The 24,523-nt window shown below is 41.0% G+C and overlaps 1 protein-coding gene across 5 annotated transcripts in view; it reads right to left on the bottom strand.

Moving 5' to 3' along the window:
• Window positions 1-2,207: 2,207 nt before the first annotated feature.
• JAKMIP2 (janus kinase and microtubule interacting protein 2) overlaps window positions 2,208-24,523 on the bottom strand; it is a 157,351-nt gene continuing 135,035 nt past the window's right edge. For 4 of the 5 annotated variants that reach the window (XM_032404420.1, XM_032404419.1, XM_032404423.1 and 1 more), the window contains 5 exons: window positions 23,379-23,456; window positions 21,233-21,436; window positions 15,675-15,740; window positions 12,038-12,108; window positions 2,208-2,739 (listed from right to left, as the gene is read on the bottom strand). In XM_032404420.1, coding sequence (XP_032260311.1) covers window positions 12,058-12,108; window positions 15,675-15,740; window positions 21,233-21,436; window positions 23,379-23,456 — 399 coding nt within the window. In that variant the 3' untranslated portion in view covers window positions 2,208-2,739; window positions 12,038-12,057. The remainder of the gene's footprint in view (window positions 2,740-12,037; window positions 12,109-15,674; window positions 15,741-21,232; window positions 21,437-23,378; window positions 23,457-24,523) is intronic. The other variant, XM_032404422.1, reaches the window with a different exon arrangement.

Raw genomic sequence — 24,523 nt, 5'->3', positions numbered from 1 at the left:
TTTAGCCTAAAATCTAGAGAACTTTGCTCATGTCCTGAAGGTTAAACAAAAAGTACAAATCCCTCCTTTTTGCATTCGCCCTAAACACATCTAAAGCGGCGTAGATGGTCATCCTACCTGTATTGCTCATGTGATCTTGTATGTGTGTGATACAGTCAGATTTATAGCAGATAAGGTACATGATCAAGCCACACTGTTTTTACAAATGTTTCTAGTCATTTAAATCAAAGTCAGTGTTTGGATATAAAATTTAGCATACAAGTTTCTTGGTGGAAAAAGCAAGATGAAGAGAAGGAAAGCAGGTTTGTTATAGCAGATGGAGTATGAATTTGCTCGGATGGACCCTGGAATGACCAATAAAGAGCAGAAGAGAAAAGTCAGAGGGAAGAGTAATTGGTCCTCTTCCATGTACTCGGAGATTGGAAAGGATCGGGTCACAGACTGCAGTGGCGCCTTCTTTGACATTACCTGCACAATGAATGTGCTCTTCATACTGAGTAAAGAAACGACCCAGTTGAATAAAGAATCCAGCGGGATAATTATTTTGTATATTTCCAGCAGGACCCATTACTGTACATCTCCCCGAAATGAAAGGGGTGATGAGACTAATTATGTGATACTATTCGTAGACTCCACACCTTAATTTCAGAGTTGGCTCTCCTACGATAGAAGTGTTGTTTCATATCATGGCATGCATGCGCAATAAGGAGAGCTAGAAGATGCTTATCAGTGAAATGACGTTCTTCTATCTTGTTCAAAAGCATGAGATGATATATTTACTATAGGTTATTAGAGATCCTGGCTCTGGATCTCCCAACATTTATTGCTAGCAATATTCCAGGTAGTTTGATGGAAAAGCTTCAGTGCTGCAGTGCTGAGATTTAACCAAACTGAAGCACTATTTTATCACATGGGGGACTCTTTCTCAACAATACAAGAAAGTTGAATAATATAGCAGTCATCATTTTACAAAGCACTTTGTGCTACTTTAAGCACCTCTTGTTCCAGAATTGCAAAAGCAAACAAACAAAAAAACCTTTATGAAAAAGCATTTAACCTCATTTTGCAGATGAGGAGACTGAGGCACAGAGAGGTTAAGTGACTGGGCCAAAGACACCTGGGTCAGCAGTAAAGAGGACAAAACGTGAGACCCCAGCATTCTAGGCTTCCTTGCCTATTCTTCAGTTCCTTTTCTGGCTTGGAAAATGCCAGTGCTAAAAACCAAACAATAAGATACGGAACTCACGTATGGAAGGATTTGCGTAGCATTTTGTAGGAGTTTCTGGCTCCCTACACACATTCTTTATGCATGGGAAATCTAGCCCTGTAAATAAAACCTTGACAATTTGAAAAATTGAGGCTGTTTTGTTATCTACAGTAAATGAGGTGTAAAATTTGCTTTTCAGGAACATTTATTGGCTCTCAGAGCTGAATCCAAGGCTCAGTATTACATAACTTAGGAAAAGTATCTGTCTTCTACTCGTCTCTGGTAGAAAACGACCTTATTGGTAATGTATGTTACTTCTATATAAAAAAAGTAGAGCTGTCTTTTTGCTGTCAGCTCTCTGGGGAAAAAAAATGTTATCAGTCTAAACGATAAGAGGTCAGAATGCTCTGGGCATATCAGGATACTTTAAAAAATCATCATAATTGTGTTGAGTATTCACATCTCTGTGGCAAACTCAACTGTTGGTAGAAGTTTACTTTTCACCTCTATTGTGTTTTTATTCAAATCATATAACATATTTATGCAGGCAATTTTAAGCAGCCATTTGAAAACCAGTATTTTGGAAACGGATTCAGAGATGCTCTCGGGCCCATGTTCCCTAGAGATGTTAGCATTCTAAACAGAACCAAGTCAGGGAGCTTGTGATTTAGAGCATCATCTTCTTAATTTTCAGTATGACTGAGATCAGTCTGTTCGTGGAGAAAGACAGATGTGACAGAAGGCCAAGGCAGCATCACATCTGCTTTTGTTTCTTATGTTACATTCGCCTAGGTCCTCCGCCTTGTTGCCAGTTTCGTCGGGGCTCACTGTGATCCGCTTCTCCTCTGTCATCCGCGGAATGCATCCCACAAACCCCACCTCTTGCAGGAAAACAAACAGGAGGCTGCTTTCCTTCCCATTCACATCGCAGACGTCTCTGTTCCTGAGTTTTAAACAACAATAAAGACAAAAAGCAAATCCCTGTAGTAAGAAACCAGACTTTTCAAAGGAAACATTTTATTGTAAATAGCTCCTCATAGGTATTCCTCGTGCTTCATTCCCCACCCACCATTGTTTTTTCGTTTGTTTTGATTTTTGAAAATGTTTATTTCAGGACTCCTGTTTCCATGGGGTGTGGTGTTACGTTAAAATGATCCCCCTGCACAGCAGGGGGAGAATGTTTCTTTGTAACTTTGGTTCCATGCCCAAGACACATCTTTCCTTGATCTGCTGAAACTGTTTCCATTGCTGAACTTTTTCTTTACACAATATACGTCTATAGTTCTTTTCTTCTGGTTTGACATATACATGTTTCATTAAATGCAGCATATATTGTAGATTTTCAACAGGGTCATGTGGGAACTGTCAAGTAAGAAACCTTGAATAATGGCTTTAAAATACACAGTTGTAGTCCTGGCTACAGGGTAGTTCTTAGTTTTTGATCTCCCTCTCACTGTTGTAAACATTTCTGCCATCTTTGAAGGTCTAGAAGCATTTGCCTTTCTGGGGTGTTATCCGTGTTTTCGGTTACTCTGTAAAATAGAGGGAAAAATGTTAAATCATCATTTCTGTCATTAGCTGAAACAGGAAAAAATTCTTTTTTTAAAGAAAAAAAAATTATTCTTTACCACCTCTTTGGGCTCTACGATCTAATCCAAGTTACATAAATGAAGTCTCAAAGCGTAATTAATTTTAAGTGAGAAAAGAGAATGGTCTATTTCAAGGGTTATATATGCATAAAAAGTGATGAACAGGTCTTATTTCATAATAAGCAGCCTGACGTATTAGCAATTATCACTGTGGCCTTTTCTTCTGGGGCCTTCCAAGACAATACCTTAGAAGCTCAAATGAATGATCATACCCCCAAATATAAATATAAGATTATTTTAAAAGCAGGTCTGTCTATGCCCTTCAGTGACTTACTTTTATGTCATACTTCCTCCTCAACAATTGTATCCAGTGGCAGGCGGTCTCCACCCTGAGGTCCTGACCTGGGGATTCCCTGGGAATTATGCCATACAGGTTTCTTAATTGGCTCCAGAGATGTTCTTGAAAAGGTACTTCCCCGGACTATACCAGTTAGGACTCCTAGCCCTATTCCTCTTTAAGTCTCTGTGTCTGAGTTTTCACTTGGTTAGAAGTTAAGAATGTAATACTCTCTTCCCCCAAAAAGCCAGTGATGGCACAAAGGACGAGCTATCATGCGCTGCTCAAAGACATGGCCTTTAGAGCCTGAATAACATGGATGGAGAAAACTGGGATTTCCATTTTCTCACTGTATGTCCAAGGACCAATTATTTCAATTCTCTCAGCCTTCATTTCTCCATCTGTAAAACAAAAATACTAATTCTGTAGCAGGACTTTACTGGTGCCCCAGAAATAGTGATCAAGATCCAAAGTGGTGGGAGGCGATGCAATTAGTACCCCAGGGACGTTTCCAGTCCACCAACCAGAGGCAAATGAAAGATTCAAAAGAATTCCTGCCATAAGCGCCAGTCAGAAATATTTGGAATTCATATTTGCAGAGCCACTTTGCACCTAGAGACTAGATTAGACATGAATGAAAGAGTGATAGGGTCCCAGAGGAGGACCAGTGGGAAGTACAGTGGGTGAGATGTAGGAGGGAGAGACTGTTGGTACCTGCACAAATGAGACTCACATTCTAGTGCTCAAACACAGAGCAATGCTCACCTATTGCGCATCTTCCTTTGTCTATCGGGGCAGAGACCTGGAGAGGGATGGCGGGGCAGAGACAGGGGCAGGAGCTTCCTTCCCAGCAAGATGCTGTGGCTGGGAGCACCAGTGCTGAGATCCAGAGTCGCAGTGGAAGAGCTCGGGTCTCAGCCAGTCAGGGAATACTGCTGTGGGCATACCCTGCACAGCTTTTGAAGAACTCACATATATGTTCCCCCAAATGGCCAGTCTTTCATCAGCTCTCATAGAAAGGACATCAAGAACTGGTAACAGCCAGAGAAACAGCATCAGCCACCAGGGAGAGAGTCACAACCACTGTCAGTGCAGTTGAGAGGCATGTACCCTTTTCCCTCTACCTCTTCCCTGCCCTCCAGGAGAACCGAGCTTTGAAGAGCGAAGAGGGAGAGATCTCTTAGAGCCAGATCATGAACCTGCCCTATACCTGGAGTAGGGAAGAAATGAGATTAGACAGAATCTGAGGTTGAATTTTAAAACTGAGCTAGACTTTCAAGAACTGAAAAACTGGGGAACCAGCTTAAGATTTATTGAAGAAGAAGAGAGGAAAATTAGAACCTGAGTGAAAGCCATGTTTTGAGAAAAACAGATTGTGTTCATATTAGCATCCCACTGAGATGAGAGCCCCAAACAACTAGTTACAACGGTAATACTCCCATATTCCCTGGTAGAGAAGAGAATTTATCGTAATCTATGTAAAAGATACTTTAAGGTGTGTGTGTATATATATACACATATAAATACATACAGTGTATGTGTGCTTGTATGGATAAAATAAATAAGTAAACACAGAAAGTCTGTTGCTTGCAAACTTTCAATTTACACATTGTCAGAGATAAATCTTAAATTCTGTTTCAAAGCACATATGCATCATTTCTGCCTGTCACAACTGAGATAAAGCCCATCATTTGAGTAAAACAACATTGGTTTAAAAAAAACCAAATGGATGTATAGGCAGTCTCCCAGAATATTAAATTTCTGTACATTGAGTATCTGTAAAGGAACTTGGGGCAGAGCCACATCTATTCAAACGGGCATTCTGAATAACTGAAGCCCCATCCAATGGGCCACCATCGATGACCAATTTTCAGTGAATCAAAGGTCAGTACACTGTAACTAAAACTGTAGAGAATATACATTCATCTTTGATTGACAAGGCCCTTGGGATAGGACAGAACCTCAGGGATTCCTATGAGTGGGTTGCTTAATGTCACTGAGTTTTAGTTTCCTCCTCTGTCAAATAGCGATTGCAGCTACCATTTCTGAGTTTACGACATGTCACCAGACCGAAAGCGAATGAGCACAGTGATGTCACTTCTGACTTGTGACTCTAGTATCCAAGTACCCGCCACATTGCCTGGTTCATGGATGACACTTAGCTAATATGAGTTGGGTTCAATGGACAGGCTACTTATGTTCACTATTCTTTAGGGTTTTCTAACTGCTAGAAGTTAGTTTAGATCCTTTATGGGCCACATATTTAGAGGCATATTGATTCACAAACTGTAGCTACCTCCTAATCCCTAGTTATCATAAATAACCCTGTAAAGGGTACCATGACCCAACCAACTGTACCATCCAGACCCCTAGGGGCCTTCCTGACACCTTTCGTTTCGTCAACCCTCATATACAATTTATCATATAGTAAAATATTCAATGAAGTGTAGCTCTTATTATTACCTCCATCTTACAGATGAGGAAACCGACCCTGTTAGGTAGTCGGCCTATGAGAATCCTAGTGGGAAAGATAGATAATAGTGAATGAAACATAACTGAAGTCAGAGGATCAGAGGAGGCTTCCCTGAGTCCCTGATTTTACACTGAAATGGGTAGGACAAATGGATATTAACTAGTTGATGGTTGTGTGGGAAATGTGGTCAAAGTAGATAGCAGCACATCTCATAAAATGCATGATCCAAGACAGAATGCTTAGTATGTCCTAGGAACTCGGCTTTTAATGAGTCTTTCTACATGCCAGGTACTATACTGGTTGCTTTACTTATAGGATGTCACTTAATCCCTAGAAAAATAGTAGATGCTATTACTTGCTAATTTTTTTATATTAAGATATTAATATTTATAGAGGTATAACAGTATCTATTTTGTAGGATCTCTCTAACTATTAAATAAAATAATAGATAGGAAATGCACTCGTTCAACCACAAAACAGATGTCTTCTTTCTCTTCTTTACCATAAATCATAACTATCATTAAGAAGTATTTATGGATTGTCAAGTACAAGCTGGGCACTATCTGGGTATTTGGGTTACAGGATGAAGAAAACATGTATGGTCCTGGCCCTTGTGAACCTATACACAATGAGGAATACAGGCATTAATTAACAAAAACAACAACAACAACAATCAAAACAACCCAAATGCATGTAAAATTTGGCCAGGAGTGAAATCAAGGAAGACTTGCCTGCGGGAGTCATACGTGAGCTGGGATCTGAAGGATGAGTGAGTAGGTGTTTGCTAGATAAAGTAGGGCTAAAAGCACTGTGTGCACAAGGACTGCGTGGGCAAACCCCTGCGGTAGGCAGAAGGGACTAAGGCTCATCAAAGGAGCTTCTAGAGCAAGAGAAAGCCCGAGAGATTGCAGTTAGACCACACCAGGTCTGTTTGGCCACATTAAGGGAATGGGATTTCACTCTAATGATGATGCTTTCCCAGGCAGGGGGCATGGTTAGATTTGTGTTTCCTAAAACTCACTCAGCGGCTGTGTGAAGAGTCAATTATGAGCGTCTAGAGGAGAAGCACTGAGCCAGGTGAGTAGGACAATACTACCAAGGAGTTGGGGGAGAATGTATTTGTTCATGTATTCTTTCCTTTGTTCACTCATTCTTAAAGTTATTCCCCAATGACACATAAAGAACAAATGAAAATAGCCATCATGGTATTACAGTCCCATGCTATCCAGGGCTCTGATCTAACATGTCACAAATCTGCTTTCTCAGTCATTTACCCAATCATTTACTCATTTGTCTACCCTTCAGTCCATCTGTCAACTTAAAATGTATTCAAGATTTTATTTATTTATGTGACAGAGAGAGACACAGTGAGAGAGGGAACACAAGCAGGGGGGGTGGGAGAGGGAGAAGCAGGCTCCCCACGGAGCAGGGAGCCCGATGCGGGGCTCGATCCCAGGACCCTAGGACCATGACCTGAGCCGAAGGCAGACGCTTAACGACTGAGCCACCCAGGCGCCCAACTTAAAATGTATTCAGCACCTAGTATATATAAGGCACTGTTGTAGACCTTGAAGATACAAAGTTATATAAAGCATAAGCCCTACTCTATGCTTTCTTAATAGTCTAATGTATAAGACATGGAGGGAAACAATCTCAATATGACTAGATGAAGACTAATAAATGTATCTACATAAAGAAAGACTGATTAGGGGTGCCTGGGTGGCTCAGTCGGTTAAGCGTCTGCCTTGGGCTCAGGTCATGATCCCGGGGTCCTGGGATCGAGCCACACACTGGGCTCCCTGCTCAGTGAGAAGTCTGCTTCTCCCTCTCTCTCTGCCCTTCCCCCTGCTTGTACTCTCTCTCTCTCTCTCTCTCTCTCAAACAAATAAATAAAATCTTAAAAAAAAAAGGAAAGAAAAACTGATTAACTGACATATTATGATTCATCTTATCTATTTCTCTTACCAATATAAAAGAATAAGGAACAAAAATCTTCATTTTAAACAATAAATATAGTAGAGTCATATTACCATTTGTTTTCCACAGGCCACCCACAGGCCTTGGCAGGAGGGATTGAAAAAATATAAATGTAATAAGAAATAAACATTTGCATATTTTAATGGAGATTTTGTAACTAATCAACTGTAGCTGTTTTTTTTTTTTTAAGATTTTATTTATTTATTTGAGAGAGAGAGAGAGAACGAGCAGTGTGGAGGGGCAGAGTGAGAGAGAGAAAGAAAAGCAGACTCCCTACTGAGCAGAGAGCCTGATGTGGGGCTCGATCCCAGGAACCAGAGATCACAACCCCAGCCAAAGGCAGACACTTAACTGACTGAGCCACCCAGGCACCCCTGTGGCTGTTTTTATAATACAGTATATATTTTTTAAGTTGTTTTTTTTTAACAGAACAATACAGTATTATGTGCCTTTTAACCATGTTTTATGTTACTAGACAGGAAGTGAAAATACTGAACTCTCAAGTTCAGGGGTTCATGGTTGACACTGGGATCATTAAAAACGAACAACAGTACGTAGATGAAAAATCATGATCACCTGTTCTCTGTCTGTTCCAAACTTCTGTTCCAATGAACAGAGCTGGTTCCGATATGTTCTTCATTAACATGTCCCTCTTCAGAAGAAGAGGATTTTCAATGGGTCATTATAACCAGATGTAACAATAACCTGGTGATAGCTATTTCTGTACTCCTCTCATTTTCTTCTTTCCTTTGTCTCCCTGCATAACTGACATGGAAGAGTTTGTGGTGCACTATTTATTTAGAATAAATCTCCAGAATGCATGGGCAGATGATATCTCCTGAAACTACCTGTTGTTCCAACCCTGCTTAAGATAAAAGTCCCGATAGAATCTGTGGAGCTGCATTACTTAGCAACCACTTAAAACAGTAAGGGTGCCTTCTTGGGAGCCTTCCGAAGCTTCTAGATCACTGACAAAATGACTTAGGTAATTATAATTGCTAAAGGAGAAAAAAGCACACGTGGCTCCACTTTAGGGAGGGTATCTTTACATATAATTTAAGTGAGTCTTGGGTTTAAGAGCAGAATATAAATACTTAACTTAGTAGGAAAAATATTTTTGTGGTTATGGGCAGTACGCCTTAACTACCTGCCAATAAGCCAAACATTTTCTCCCTTACTTCTTCCTATCTCTCCCTCATCTGCTTTGGACATAAAAGTGGCATTGATCAATTTCCAGTCATGTCTTATTTAAATTTAGATTACTCCCTGAAAAGAGGAGACAAAAAGGCAATTACTTGTTCTGGTTTAGGTGGTAAACCACTTGGTAATGCTAGAGGTTATAATTTCTTTTTTTTTAAAGACTTCTTTGTTTTTTTTAAAAGATTTTATTTATTTATTTATTTATTTGAGAGAGAGGGAGAGAGAGAGAGAGAGAGAGCGAGAGAGAGCACCCGAGTAGGGAGGAGGAGTAGAGGGGGAGGGAGAAGCAGACTCCCCGCTGATCAGGGAGCCTGACGTGGGGCTCGATCTCAGGAACCCAGGATCATGACCAGAGCCAAAAGAAGATGCAGAGGGCTAGAGAGAGGCAGAGAAGCAGAGTCCCCACTGAATGTAGAGCCTGATGCGGGTCTCGATCACAGAACCATGAGATCATGACCTGAGCCAAAACCAAGAGTCACAGGCTTAACTGACTCAGCCACCCAGGTGCCCCTACAAGTTATAATTTCAAACTTATAAACTGACAGATTCAGTAAATGTGATAGCTAACTTTTTTTATAATAACAGCTAAGAGTTGCTGATTGTGAACTATGTTCCAAGCAATGTGATAAAAGCCCTTTATATGTTTAATCTCATTTAGTCTCTCAACATAATACCATGTTGTAGTTAATATAACCATTTTACAGAATAGGAAACCTCATCTCAGGTGGATTAAAGTTACCATGACATAGCCTGTAAATGGCAGGATCCAAACTTAACAGTTAGTATCTAACTTCAAAGCTGTAACTCTAAACCACTCAGCCATTTTCCTATACATGGAAACTCCCCAGATTCATTGTCACATTAATTCACTATATTATTATTAGTTATAATCATGACTTTTCATTCAACAGACAATTACTAAGTGTCAGTTATGTGCTACTCTGGAAGAAAAGCAAATCAAATCCTGTACAACCCTCAAAGAGTCACAAAAAGTGGAAAAAGGTATAGAGATGAGCACACTGTAATTTCAAAACCTACTAGCCAAGCAGTAGTACCCACATTGCAGAAGACACCCCTGACTGCGGATATCCATGAACACAGACGGTGCTCGCAATGAGAAGAAATGCCCCCTCTCCTCTGTGCGGCAGTGCGGTGGTTTGTAAGTGGCTAAAATCCTCTAGAGCGAGGCTATCTGCATACAAATGCCAGTCCTGCCAACTGGAGCTCTACAGCCTTGGGAGAGTCCTGTGTTGGTGTGTCTCCAGCTGTGAAGAAAGGAATAAAAGCAGCACCGACTTGATCTGGCAGGCGCCAGGGTGGCTCAGTTGGTTAAGAGTCCGCCTTCGGCTCAGGTCATGATCCCAGGGTCTTGGGATCGAGCCCCCCATCGTGCTCCCTGCTCTGCGGGGAGCCTGCTTCTCCCTCTCCCTCTGCCCCTCCTCCCTGCTTGTGCTCTCTCTTAAATGAATAAATAAAATCTAAAAAAAAAAAAAAAAAAAAGCAGCACCGACTTTACAGGGGGTGTTGTGAGGGTTATTATATCTATTGCTTAGACTAGCCCCTGGCATGTAAGTGTTAGCCATTATTGATGTGAATGTTCAAACCTACTCCTTTTCTAACTGGTATTTATGAGTTTTGATTCTTCCCTCAACTACCACATAGTACTTGGGTCTCACTAAACTTTGTCCTGTTTATTTGTTATTCTTGGTTGGGGAGGGCTATTCATTTTCTGACGCTCTAGCCATTCCTACCCTTTCCTAGAAAATCTTACCCATTTCGCCTATATATTCTCATTCAAATTTTTTTTTTTAGAGAAAGAGCAAGCAAGCAGGAAGGGGGAGGGGCAGAGGGAGAGGGAGCGAGGAGAAAGAATCTTAAGCAGCTTCCATGTGAGGCTTGATCTCATGACCCTGAGATCATGACCTGAGCCAAAATCAAGAGTCGGACTCTTAACTGACTGAGCCACCCAGGCGCCCCTATTCTTATTCAATTTAAGAGTCTCAGTCCTCTTCCTTAGGTTCTACAAGCCTACCATCCTGATTGCCAAAGGATGGCCGTAGTCGGAACAGAAACTCTTTTGGAAGACAGAATAAGGCCAGAGGGTTGGTTATATGAGGACATAAACTTCCTGGGCATACTTGCTTAACTCCTTCCTTGTATCAGATCATGCTAAAACACTTTTGCTTGTCGGTTCCACAACTAGGTAACAGAGTTGATACCCGTGGAGAGAGAAAGTGTCTCTTCTCTTTTTTTCAACTTGCTATAGAAAATGTTGAAGAACATGAGGTCCAGGAAAGATCCCTGTGTAATACAATAGGAAAACCAAAGTTGTCACAGACCATGATACGTGGATTTAGAAGAGCACCTGGCCCTTCCTCATTTTTAAATACTGATAATATGAGTTGTGGTTTCTGTACCTGGGTAGACATCAGAATTACCTGGTATGCTTGCTAAAGACATAGAGTATTCCTTGCTCTCCACCTCTCCTACCCTCCTTTCTCACCTCTACCTCCAATAACCTGATCCATTAAGTCGGAGGTAAGAACTTGGAATCTGTATTTTTCATAACACTGGGAATCAGTGCCTAAGATGATTTATACATGTATTTGTGAGACATGGACTTGATAATTTAGTAATAATAAAACTCTTATTTTTCTAAATTGACATTGAAAATGATCTTATTTGAAAAGAAGATCCAATTTCACTTAATAGCCTGCTTTCCTGAGTTCTGTTGAAGTCAGATGGGGAGAAAGGGTTAAGAGTAATCAGTCATTTTTAGCTTGTTAGACTTAAAGAATCAGAATTTTCAAGCTGGAAGAGATACTAAACATATACTCAGATTTCTTCATTTTGCAGATAGGGAAGCAACTCCTTCCACATAATGAAAGACTGGTGAGAACACTGAGCTCCACAGACATCATGACCTCCCAAAGCAATACTGTTAACTAGAACAAAATTCTCAATTTCCACAATACTTGATGGTTCCTTTATTTCTTTAATAATCACCCAAGTGGTTTGGAGCTGCTTCTCACTTTTTTTATTTTAATTTTTTTAATTGAAGCACAGTCAACACACAATGTTACCTTAGTTTCAAGTGACTTTTTCCTCATTTTGTGGCATTTAAGCTAACCAAACTAAGTGGATTTGTTTTTTTAACAAACAAACAAACAAACATGGGCATAGTAACTGTATGCAGCATCCTGCTCATCACATACCTCTTAGAACCACATTTTGAGAATTAAATGAAATCTTACCTTTAAGAGGCACCTTGACATCAAGGCCATAGAATAAAGGCAAGAGAGAAGAACAAGAATAGAAACAGAAACTGCAGAAGAAAAAGAAGAAGATTATGTAAATCTGAATTTCTGTACTGTCATTCATGTCGTACAAAACCTCAAGCTTTTCCACTTTGCTCAAGTCTGACCACTTGTCACATACACACCAAGTACCTTCTGTTTAAAAAAAAACTGTATATTTTACTTATCTATTGGCAAAGTAATGTGATGAAAAACCGGTGTCAACTAACATCAGCTCATACATTTTGGAATTCTGAGGGGGCCTAATAGATAATGGATTTAAGCCTGTAACTTTATAAATGAAAAAAATAAGCACCGAACAGTTAGTCAATAGTCTAATTGCCTGTAATTTTATGGCATAATAAAGCCTGGAGGTTAGCCCTCCCGAGTCCTACTTCAGCCCATATTATTGTCGCCTTTTTAATGTGTGGCAGGGCCTACCAAAAATACAAAAATATGATCAGAGCATACACTTAATCACGTAAGGCTATCACTGTTTGGTTAATGTGACAGGTTTTAGGAGTAAGGCAGAGCAGGAAGAATATTAATATGTAAGGTAAAGATACGATAAATCATCCACCGTGGGATACTTCTGAGGTAGAAATGGGGGCACTATTAGTAATTACATCAGGGTAGCAGGCATAACCTGGGTCTGCCCTGGATGAGTGAGGATCTATAGTATAAAACGTGCTTGCACATCAGAGGACACTTTGGAAAATGAATGCATGATGCTGTTCAAATCTCCATGCTTCTCAGAGAGTTCTCTCCTTTTTGACTCATAGGAAGTTAAACGGACACTGATTCGTCTCTCTTCTCTGAGAACCTTCAACAAGACGCAGATACTGGGGGGACAGACATGCTTATGTAGCAATGGTATATAACCAACTGCCTACTAATAATTAAAAGTCACAAGTCAGATCGTTTTGTTTTGTTTTTTCCCAAATATCAATTTCCTTGGTGATTGACTCTTACAGAGTCCGTCTTTAACCTTGTTATCACACTTCGGGAGCATTCTGTTGGCCACGACATCTTTGAATAAGGGTTGTCTACGGTATTCTCATGTTGAGCACATTATCTGCATGTGTCCTGTAATGCCATTGTTTCTAGGACTCTTGCTTCACTGTAGCAAAATTGCACGGTCAAGTTCTAAACATGGTGCCAGGAGCCACGTATTGGTGACTGTTCTATTAGTCTGGAAAGCAGAAACTCTGTCCTTTTTTTCCCACTCCTTGAAGATGGAGAGTGGTAAAATGACGCCCATAGCCGCAGAAGATGGAGGGGATGGGAGGCTTCCGCTACTCCTCTGAGGAGGTCAGCTACCGGCGCTACCTCTCGGGGCATCGGGAGACGCCCATCACCTCATTGGCAATGAGATGCTTTGTCCGGGCAGTGTGGTGGGCCAAGTGTAGCACCTAGCGTCAGACGCCCTGACCTCTGGGCTGGATTTGCCACGGACTGGTTCTACGGTCCTGGGCAAGTTGTTTAATCTCTCTGGACTGTTGTTTTATTATCTGCATAAAAGGGGATCCGAGTGTCTGCCGTGCCCGACTCGCAGAGTAACGCTGCGTGGGAGCCCATGAAGCCAATGACCGTGGGAGTGCTCGGGATGAGGCACCACTGCACGGCTGGGCAGTGCTGTCTGCGGTCGTCGTGTGACGTGCACTGTGTGCGTGGGGGTTAGGGACACAGAAGGTATCTCAGGTCCCCTCAGTAGGTGTTCAAGTACCCCAGGAAAAGAAAGAGGAGTATTTCTGACATAGGTGATCTTTAGCATTTTTTCTAGGCTTGTGTGTGAGAATCAAGGTCAAGGGAATAGAAGGTGTGTCACAAATCTCATCTCTCATTCAAATCTCCAGTCAGAAACCAACCGGTTGTTTTGAAGTGGCTTAATTTACTATTATATGTGGAATATGCTGCTTTGATAGCTGAAGAATCCTTGTTTGCCATTACGTACATTACCCCATCATCATAAATGTTTAAGAAGTTCAGATCTGTGACATGACAAATTCAGGAAATTCTGACAGGGAACATAGTCTTAATCTCCCTCCTCCTAAAATTTCCATGAGGTTTATTAAGAAAATGCCTAGGGGAGTGACATTAATAGATAATTTAAAAAATCCACCCCCTTTTCAGTTTGTTTTTCCTTAGATGAATGGGGACTGAACCAAACTAAAGTTTCTGGTTTTAATTCTGACTTCCTCCTTTAGTCAGTACAGAAAATGACTAGAACCAAGAGTTAGCCATTCAAAAATGTGGAAAATGGAAGATATCAGGCATGTGCTTTGACAAGCAGGGAAGCTGGGAACAATCCTGGCCTCCTGTGGGTCTTCCTGCCAAACCCTGGGAAGTCAGACTCAGTCCGTGGCACTTTACCTTTGCCTCATTCAGTCCCATAGCGCTAAATAGCACACTTCGGAAATGAGAACCATTCAAATTTAAAATTTTGAAGAGGATGTGTACTTTCTGTTTGGAAATTTTAAAAAGTACACTTTTTAATCGAACACCTCAGAGTTTTGTCATTTTCACATAAGTGACTTCATTGGCTCTTCATGGAACCCATGAGAGGAGATAAGGGCAAGCTTTATCATCCCTATTTTATTGGTAAGGCTTAGACACAAGTCTAAGTCACATACCAAGGTCAAATAGATATGGAAACACCCAGCCTACAGAAGAATCCAGGTGCTGATGGTCTGGCTACTGGCCCCTACCGACTCCCTGTGATCTCACACTTAGGGAGAACTAAGAAGCAACCGGGATGAATAAAATCCTAACCATGTCTCAGAAACGGCAGATGGTTTGCTGTTTTCATCTTGGGTACCCACGGGAGATGCTAGAAAATAGCTATACTCTTCTGCAGCACAGGAATTCAGACTGGAACTCTAGAGAAGCCTCTTGCCATCCTTGCTGTGTTCCTAGCACTGGTGCTCCGGGCATCACGGGTGGGAGAATTCTTTGTTGTGTGAGACTGTTTGTCTCACTGCAGCTTGTTCGGCACCCCTGTGTGAACCCTCTTCCTTCTCCTGCCATGCACATTCCCAAACGCCCTCTTTGAGAACTACTATGCTTTACCCCCGAAAGTGTTGCTTGACTTGGAAGACTCTCTCCGGCCACTGGGGGAAGTGACATGAGGGCATAATTACCACGTGTCAACCTAAGTTTCTGGACTTACTGTTGAAGGGACATTGCAGCTCAAGGAAAAAAGGGCTTTTTGTGAAGAATAACCAGAATGATTTTTTTTTCAAAAAGGTACCAAAAAGATTTTTAAAAGAAAGAGCAAAGTAGAGTCACAAAACTCAAAAGAAACTTTTAGAAAGGAAGCGAAGGTAAGAAAGGGGAAACTGAGGAAAGAAAACACAGGTAGAAAAGAACAGAAAGCAACATAAAAGGCAAACATGTCCCGGCGAGGCTGCTGAAGGCAGAACCTTTGCTGGAACGCGGGTGCCTGCCTGGTGGTGAAGGTCATGTTGACTCTCACTACACCTGCCTGTGCACGACACAGTGTAACTGAGAAGAAATGAAACGCAGTGAGTGAAACTCCTATTATTTTCTGATCTAAAACTTAAAGACTGAAATTCATATTGAATTGAACACGTACCTTTTCTTCTAAATCCTTTATCTGTCGTTTCTGGATGTCTGTTTTATCTTCTAAGTCACGAATTCTCTGAAGAAAGAAAAAAAAAACCCAAAGAATTAGTGGGTGTTAACAAGAAGACTGTTCACCAGCCTAAAACACAGAACTTGCCATGAAAACGCTAACATTAGTACTTGCAGCTGGAAATATCACAAATACGTTTTTCCATATCCGGGAGATTGTTTGGATGTTTCAAGAATCACCCTCACTTGCGGTGCAAAAGCACTGCGCTAATTATACATATATTTTAAAATCTGCTGCCCCTGTCTATTGCGCCCATCCCCCCAGACTCTATCCCTGTGAGCGATGGGTAGGTCTCACCCCACTGCCCTTGGGCTTGGCCATGAAACCTGTTTGACCAGTGGAATGTGAGCAGGAGTGAGAAGTGGGAATGCCACTTCCTCGTAGAGACAGCAGTATGTCCCAGAACTAGTGAGCAAGAAACCAACTTCGTCGTAGCCATTTGGATTAGGATTTTTGGTTGTTTATTACCATAGTAAAAAATGGCTGAAGGTGACACAGAAATGTAAACAATCCCGTTGTTTTTTGCTACCCTTTCTTTCCAACCTTATTTCAACTCTGCTTCAGGGTGGAATTTCATCACAAAACAGGATTTGCCAGTTCTCATAAAACCAAACACTTCACCAAACATTCCAAGGAGGGAAGTGATTAAATTAGAGGAAAACTAAACATAGCAAAAATAGCACAAGTAAGCCTAAAGACAAAAATGTTAGTTCCGGAACTGTCTCTGAACTTCCCTGTCAACTATATAACAAAATTCCAGCAATTTAAATAGCACAGATTTAAAACCAACATTACATAGACAATTATTTGCAAGTGAAAAATAGTCTTCCAATTTTGATCTGGCAATCTAAAGGCCTTTTAGGTTCACGGCACATGGGTATACAATGTAGGCTGGTTATTTTAACACCTCTTTTGGGAATAATCAGAAAATGGGGAATTGGAGTCTGAGAAGAAAACAGTGGAAGCTAAACGGGGTGATAATACAGAAAGAGAGGTTTTTATAATGCAATGTAGGGAGAAAAAGGGAAAGCTAGAACAAAGAATACCTGAACTTGAAAATCCTATCTCCCTTTTCTCTGAAACATTGGTTCTCAGCTGAGGATGACTCTGCCCCTCAGGGGACATTTGGCAATGTCTGAACATCTTTTCAAGTTAGTTAATTTAATCTGAAGTATACAATTCAGTGGTTTTAAAATATTCACAAGATGGTGCAACCATCATCACTGTCTGATTGTCTGGACATTTTTGAATCACATCTGGGACAGTAATGGTCAGTAATCACATCTGGGACAGGGGTTGCAACTAGCATCTAATGGGCAGAGCCCAGGATGATACACAGGACAGCCCCCTACCACAATTATCTGACCAAATGCAGGGAGTGAAGAGACTGAGGAGTCTGCTTTAAAGGGAAGGGATAGATGTGTGTGCAGGAGAGGATGAGGAGTTTTGGTCAGAGAGATGATCGAGGCTGACCTTGAAATCAGAGGACAATGAATGCTGGGTAAGAGAATGGGCCTGGAAGCTAATGGTGTGGGTACATGGGAGTGATGTGTGTGCTTGTGTATATTTCCAGGTGCCAAAGCTATACAATAAAAGAATAAATTTGCTAGACATTTTCACCTTGAGTGTGCACATAATTCCTTGATATGTCTACTGGATGTGGAGGCAAGTATTATATCAATAAAATCATGGACCTGTAAGATTACTGCAGGGTCTCTTCAGCCATCAAGTGTCTGCTTGTTGGGCAACTTCCTACAGAGGACAGGACTTTGCTGAATGTAATGGAGGGTCCAGACACCAGTGAGTTCTTGATCTCAAAGAACCATTCCGATCAGATGGGGAGACAAAGTTTGAAACACAGGGAAACCCAGCTCAAGTAGAAAAGGTAAACGATGGCAAAACCATGTTTAACTTCATCACCAATCTCTAGTAACTAGGGCAGTGTTGAGTACAAAGAAGCTGCCTCTACGTGTTGATTATGAGTTACTTCAGCTAATGTGTGCCGCATGTTCTATTTCTTTTTCCTTCCCATCTGCTTGCCATCCAATCCAAGGGGGATCCCTGTCAGATCCAAATCAGATCCCTTTTCTGCCTGGCTTATCTGTACTGCTAGTAACTCCACCAAGTCACTGTTGTTGGCATCAGTACTGGTGTGACAGCTTACAGCCAGCCCTCCCTGTTTCTAATTTAGTACATCCGTCTACAGCAGCTGTGTGCACTCCCAACACATGAAATCACCAGGGCAGTCCCTGAGTTTAAGGGGGAGAGGAGGAGGGGTAAGAATAAGGAAGATGCAGCTAAGCTGCACTCAGAATATAAGCCCAACTCCTTCAAGGTCCAACATGATTTAGGCCTTGTCTTACTGCTCCAACTTTACCTCATGTCCACTTCCTCTTGGCTCTCTCTGCTCCATTTTTATGGCCTTCTCTCTTGTTTCTTGAATATTCCAAATGTTCCTACAGTAGAGACTTAGACTCTGTTGTCCCTATCTTCGGGGACACTTTGCCAGGATCTTTGTGTGGCTGGTCCCTGGGATTTTAGACATCTTCGGAGAGGCCTGGTCTGACTAGCCAGTCTAAAGAGGTGAATCCTCTATTCCCAGATTCACACACACATTGTATACTTTTCTTCATAGTACTCATGGACACTCTCTACATTGCCTTGGTCATTGTTTTTTGTGTTGTTGCTTTGACCCCTTTCATCTGTAGTATAGATGAGAACAGTGACCTTTACGTCTTTGTCCACCATCACATTCCTAGTCTCTGGCACAAGCAGGCCCTCAATATGGGTGTGAAAGAGTGTGTAACAGGGTATGCAGTATAGATTTTTTTTTTTCAATAGTCTGTACTCCATTATTATCAGGGAGAACATCCTAAGGGAAACAGATCTTAAACTGGGACTGGAAAAAATGAGAACATTTGGATAAATGAAGCAGACACGGAAGGGCATTTTAGGGTGAGTGATCAGGCAAACAAAGGCTTAGAGGTGGGAGTCATGGCCCAAGTGGTACCAGGAAGAGGTCTGCATGAGTAGTGAGGAAGGTATGCTCTGCAGACTGTCTCAGGTCAGCTTTCCAGGGAAGGGGTAAGCCAGCTAATGAAGGACCTGGAGAGACCTGCATAGGACCAGACTCAATTGGAAACTGGGATCATGGAGGCTTCTGAGGAAGAATGTACCATCGGAAAAGGTGAAAGACTCTGCAGTGATTTGCACGATGAACAAAGGAGAGGAGAGCTGGAAGTCTTCCCCACAAGTGGGTCCCCAAGGCACACTGCTTATGATTTTTTATACCCCTTGTCAAAAGATATCAATTAGAGTTATTTTTCTTTGAATTAGTCTCCTGTGACTCCATCAGTAGGTCCTAAGCTTTGTAAAGGCAGGGTCTATGTGAATTCTCTATGGCATGGTGTTCAAAGTCTAGGAGGTGCATTTAAACATCTGACAGAACAAATGCATAGAGGATGGAGCCGGGTTACAGCAGAGGACATTTGGCAGAAGCTGGGCCTGCTGCAGTATTGAGAGGTCCTGTGTATGCCTGAGGTTACAAGTGTGGAAAAAATGCAACAGTTTCAAAAACATTTCAGGGGAAATGCTCAGATGGATGTAGTGCTATATTAACTCCTGGAGATAAAAGACCAAGAAGACTCCAGGGTTTCCAGCCTGAGTGCTTTGGGATATGGTAATTCTACTGACCAAGGCAGGCAGCCGGGGAAAGACAGGAGAAGTAAGGATAAGAATGAATATTTAGATCTGTTTCGTATGTGAAACATTCAAACAGAAATGTCCCATGAATAGTTAGTGATATGCTGCTCTACGATTTACCTGGATCATATACTGATATATGACAAATTCTGGCCAAGACCTTCTGGAATAATTCTCTCAAATCAGAACTACTGATTACAATGGCAGGCAAAGAGTAAGAAATAATAACTAGAAAAGGCATTTTCTAGTGAACATTTGTTTGAGAGATAGAGAATTTCAGTGGGAATCTCTGAGGCTTAGAAATATAACATAACCATCCGTTCAGACTGATAACTTAAAGCAAACAAAATCATGTCTTTCGGGAGTGAATCACCTTAGCTGGTTAAAGACTCAAAAGAGATGACAGCTTTTAATCTAAATAAATTCAGATAATTATTTGTACATCTTAGAAATAAACACTGCTGTGGTTCCATGGTACAACTCCTGATTTGTTGAAATTAATTAAATGCTACTGTAGCATAAGAAATTTATGCAGAGGACACTTTCATTCCCCAACTAATGATGCCAGGGAGTCTATTATTAAAGGATTTAAAAACCCTTTCCAGGGTCAAAACCCTGAACTTTATGATGGAATCTGAAGGGCCACTGAAACAAACATGCATGCGTTCACCATCTCCAGGACAAATGGCTTCAGAGTTCCCCTGCTGACTTGAATAATCTGTCCGACTATAAAGATTCACAGAACTCCTGGCTACATAGAGGGTATGCTAAGTGTCATATTCCCCATAAACCGTTCTTATTGGTGTCATAAAATAACCTGTTCCTTTTCCACTCACCTTGAACTCTGAAGACCACATGATTCTTACTTCTTCTATAGTCAGCTTCTATACTCAGCTTCTGAGTACCAACACGACAGCCCGGCACTACCAATTTTGGAATTCTTTTGGAATCTGCTTTTTGACCAGGGCCCTAGTCCTCACCTGTCAAGCTAAGACATGAACTAAGAGTTGGAATTAAGAATTTGGGCTATAAATTGAGTGTCTCTTGAGCCTTGCTGGTCTAGATGAGTCCCGTCAATCATAGTTAACTCAAGCTGTGTATGACAGCGTAGTGCCATGGTTAGATGCACCGGCCTTGAGTCATGCCCACCTGAGTGGTAATCTGGCTCTGGAGCTCGCTATCTGGGTCATCTTGGGCAAACTGAAGCACTCTTGTCATCAGTATCATTATCTCCTCAATTGGGATCATAAGAATACTTACCTCAGTGGGCTATTGTGAAGATTAAATGCAATGATGTAAATTTAGTTCCTGACATAGCAAATGCCAGTAAGTAAGCGGCAGCTTCCAGGCTTTGTTGGTGTTGCTGTTTGTTCTGGGAATAAAGAAAAAGGCCCTTGTTCTCCTTTACCCTATTCAGATTATTGGATCAGGTTAGGTTATGGACTGGGGTGAGTAACAGGATGGAGGCATTATTTCTGTTCTGGGGAGAGTCTTGCTTCCCTGCATAAGGGAGCTAATCAGGATCCAGGAGATTCAAAGGGTATTTCATGACAAAATAGTTCCCAAAATGGCAGCAGTATGCAATGCTTCCGAAATGCCAATTTTCTTAAGACTGAATCATTTCAAAACTGTCCTCCTGTCTCTGAGTCTAGGTGGAAAACAATAGTTATTTTGCTCTCTGAAAATAGTTTATAGCTCCTGGGCTTCTCCACACCCATACTCAGTACAATGTACTTAGTACTAAGTCCCATTTGCTTAGTACCAACCCTACACAGATGCAGTGACTCAGTCCTCACCTGATGGGCTTGCTGTAAGAGCTCCATTCTCTCCTGAAGAATCTGACAGTCATACTCTCTGCTCTTCCTCAGCATCTGCCGCCGTAACTTTTCTACTGCTGTCCTCAGCTCCTCTTGCTGTTTTTCACTTAACAATTCACCAAACTTGATAACAGTTTCTTGCTGCAGAGCATTGTACAAAGTAGCTTCTAGTTCCTGGATTCTCTGGCAAACAGAATTAGAAAAGTCTAACTTTGGAACTTAGCATTGATGAGGGGAATGTGAACAGAGACACTTGCGTGTATGGGGGGGTCACGCACCACTGTAATCTTACAGGATCATAGCAATATGATAAACTTCAAAGCTTGTCCAGTCTAACTACCATTTTGATAATCCCCTTTGTAAGATTCCCTAAATGTCATCGAGCTAACAATATGTGAACTTCTCTGGTGATGGGGAATTTATTCTTTTTCTTGGGATCCTGTCCATTTCATTTTGAGGAAGTCCTTACTTTGTTATAAGAACTGTATATCCTTCTATTCCCAAATGTAGCTGAGAATAAATTTGGCCTCTCTTTCATTTGACAGCCCTTCAGACATTTAGACATCTATCATGGTGGCTGTACTTTTAGAAATAAGCATTGAAAAGTGGCCTGAGTTGGAATACTTGAAACTAGAGATATATTTCATGTACAAAAGGCCACCTCTTCCACAGGACACACCTATGAACTTGAAGATGGCTGTACAGTCTCCACATCTTAAAATACAGATTGGGAGATATGATCTAAAAATGGCCTAGAGTCCTCAGAATTGGGTTGTTTTTTAATACTCTGAGATTTACAGCTGCTTTAGCTATAAAATGCCTCCTTGGTCTTCTCTGTTTTAGATGAAGAGTCTACTGCTCCTTATATCCCAGTTATTTTTTTTTTAACATGCTTCAGAGATAGCAGCCCAAACCTACAGTCTTACCCCCTGTGACTCTGACAGAGGGGGATGGTCATGCCTGGGTAAGGGGTGTTTTCCTAGCTCTTGCGCTGGACTAAGCAGATCTCTTCTTTTTAACATTAAATGTGGTTGTCTGAACAAGTACGCAGTCATGGTTCACACGAACACACAGATGAACCCTATCATGTGTAGGTGGAGGAGGCAAGGATAAAAGGGTAGGAAGGGGGGGGAGAGTGCTTCCTTCTTGATTCTCCAGGGACCAACTCTCATTTTCTCCTTTCCCCATCAAGTGGTGCTCAGAATCTCTTACTCATCTTGGAAGGGAAGACTAATTCATCTTTGTTACAAGCAGGGGCTAAGTGCTTCACTCTTATCCCCAAAGTGACTCAGGCTGCTTCCAGGAAAGCATTATAAAAACCTCTACTAACAACTCGAAATGTTCCTCTTTTAAGTTTGGTCTTTTTCTCTTAAGTTACTACTGTGAATTAATGGGGCGGGGCGGGGGGGCTGCAGCATATGGAAAGAAGACAGGCAAGCCATAGTCCAATATTAGGAATTATGTATTATGAGTTTGGTGTGGGGAATGAATCAAATGTGCTCCTCAGTCAGCACAATGTTCTGTGGGAGAGAAAAAGGCACAGCCCATTTACCGAAGAGCCTTCCTTACTGTGGCTGGATTACAGCAGTGAAGGCCACAGGGTTTGGAGTCAGACCTGAGCACTACCTGCTTGCTTTGTCAGGCAGAGTTCTTTCTCTCCAAGCCTTCATTCTCTCCTATACAATATAGGAATAGTCAAATTACCTATACCTCTCAGGGTTGTTGTGAGAAATACGTGAAGTAAAAATGTACATAACAGACATTTTAAAGGCTCTATCATTCTACCACTACATTAGGCTCCCAAACCATTGGATTTTATTTAATAAAATTTCTCTTTAATCCACAGTACCATCCAATCTGTCCTTCATTAAAGCATTTTATAATAACATACACTTAATTTTTTTAAATGAAGCATAATTAAATAGTTATTAAGTATTGTAAGATTATTATAACAGGAAAGAGGTAGGGATGCATTTGTTCTAAAACCAGAACTAGAAACCACTGAACAAATGAGCTTTATGTCGTGGTCTATTCAAGCACTTGGCATGACAAACGAACCAGGATGCTTTACTCTGCAGTAGAGAACTGTGAATCTCTGGGTGTCTTTAGTGCTTGCTGTACCTACCATATATGCTTGGTCGAGAGCTTGTTTTCTGTAGTCTAGTTCTTCCTCTAGATAGCCTTTTATTTTGCAGAATTGTTCCTATAAGAAGGGGGCCATAATGATAAATAGAGTCAATTGAGTTTACTAGGAAGTGATATATAAATTGTACTGATTAATGTTTTCTCAAATTCCACGGCAAGACAAGTCACTAGCATTTGTAGGGTCATAGATTTTGTCTGTTAGGGAAATAGTTCAACTTTAATAGCCTCACACAGGGAATGTGAAAATCAATGGAAAGAAGTATAAAAGATATAATGACCAATCCACATGGAATGCTTTAAAGGATTTTTATGCCAATCCAAAAGTACATGGTTAAGGACAGATTCGATTTTGACAAGGTAAGTTAGTAACTAGTAAGTATATCTGTGCCAATATATTGGGAGAGTCTATTTTTGTAAGAATGTTTAGGAATGCACAGTGGTATAATAAAACAATTATTCAAAATTATCTGTGTACAACTAGCAAACACAAAGATGGATAATGATTTAGAGAATGGGGGTGTCACTTAATGAGAGCGCTTTGCTCCTGCCACAAAACCCGGACGAGCTGGGACTTCAACCTAAAGTTCCCACGCTTTTTTCAAGTTTTGTTTTTGTTTTTGTTTTCTTTTAAGGTAAACAGTTCTTGTCACATGCTTTGACTTTAGAGTCTAACCTTTTGGCAAAATAGAAACTCCATGTAAAATATAAGCAAATGATGTGTGAGCTGTCACATACTATGTAAATACAAGTTATTCTTATTATAGGATTCCCTAACCTGATAGGAATCACTACCTGTTTTTTAGTAGTAATAATACTAATGATAGTACAGTTATAAAATTCTACATATTCCCGTAAATTATAATCAACAATTCCTATGCTTGGGGATTTAAAAAAATTTTTAATTGCGGTAAAACACATACAACATAAATTTTACGCTCTTAACCGTTTTTAAGTGTACAGTTCAGTAGTGTTAAGGATATTTACATGGTTAAGCAGCTAATCTCCGAAATGCTTTTCATTTCGCAAAGCTGAAACTATACCCCTTAAACAACAACACCCCAATTTCTCTTCCTTTTAGCCCCTGACAGCCGTCGTCCCTACTTTCTAGGAGCTTGACTACTCTGG

The sequence above is a fragment of the Phoca vitulina genome, unplaced genomic scaffold (genome assembly GCF_004348235.1).
Source record: "Phoca vitulina isolate PV1807 unplaced genomic scaffold, GSC_HSeal_1.0 scaffold6, whole genome shotgun sequence".
Lineage (NCBI taxonomy): Eukaryota > Metazoa > Chordata > Mammalia > Carnivora > Phocidae > Phoca > Phoca vitulina.
This window is presented reverse-complemented; position numbering and strand designations above follow the sequence as displayed.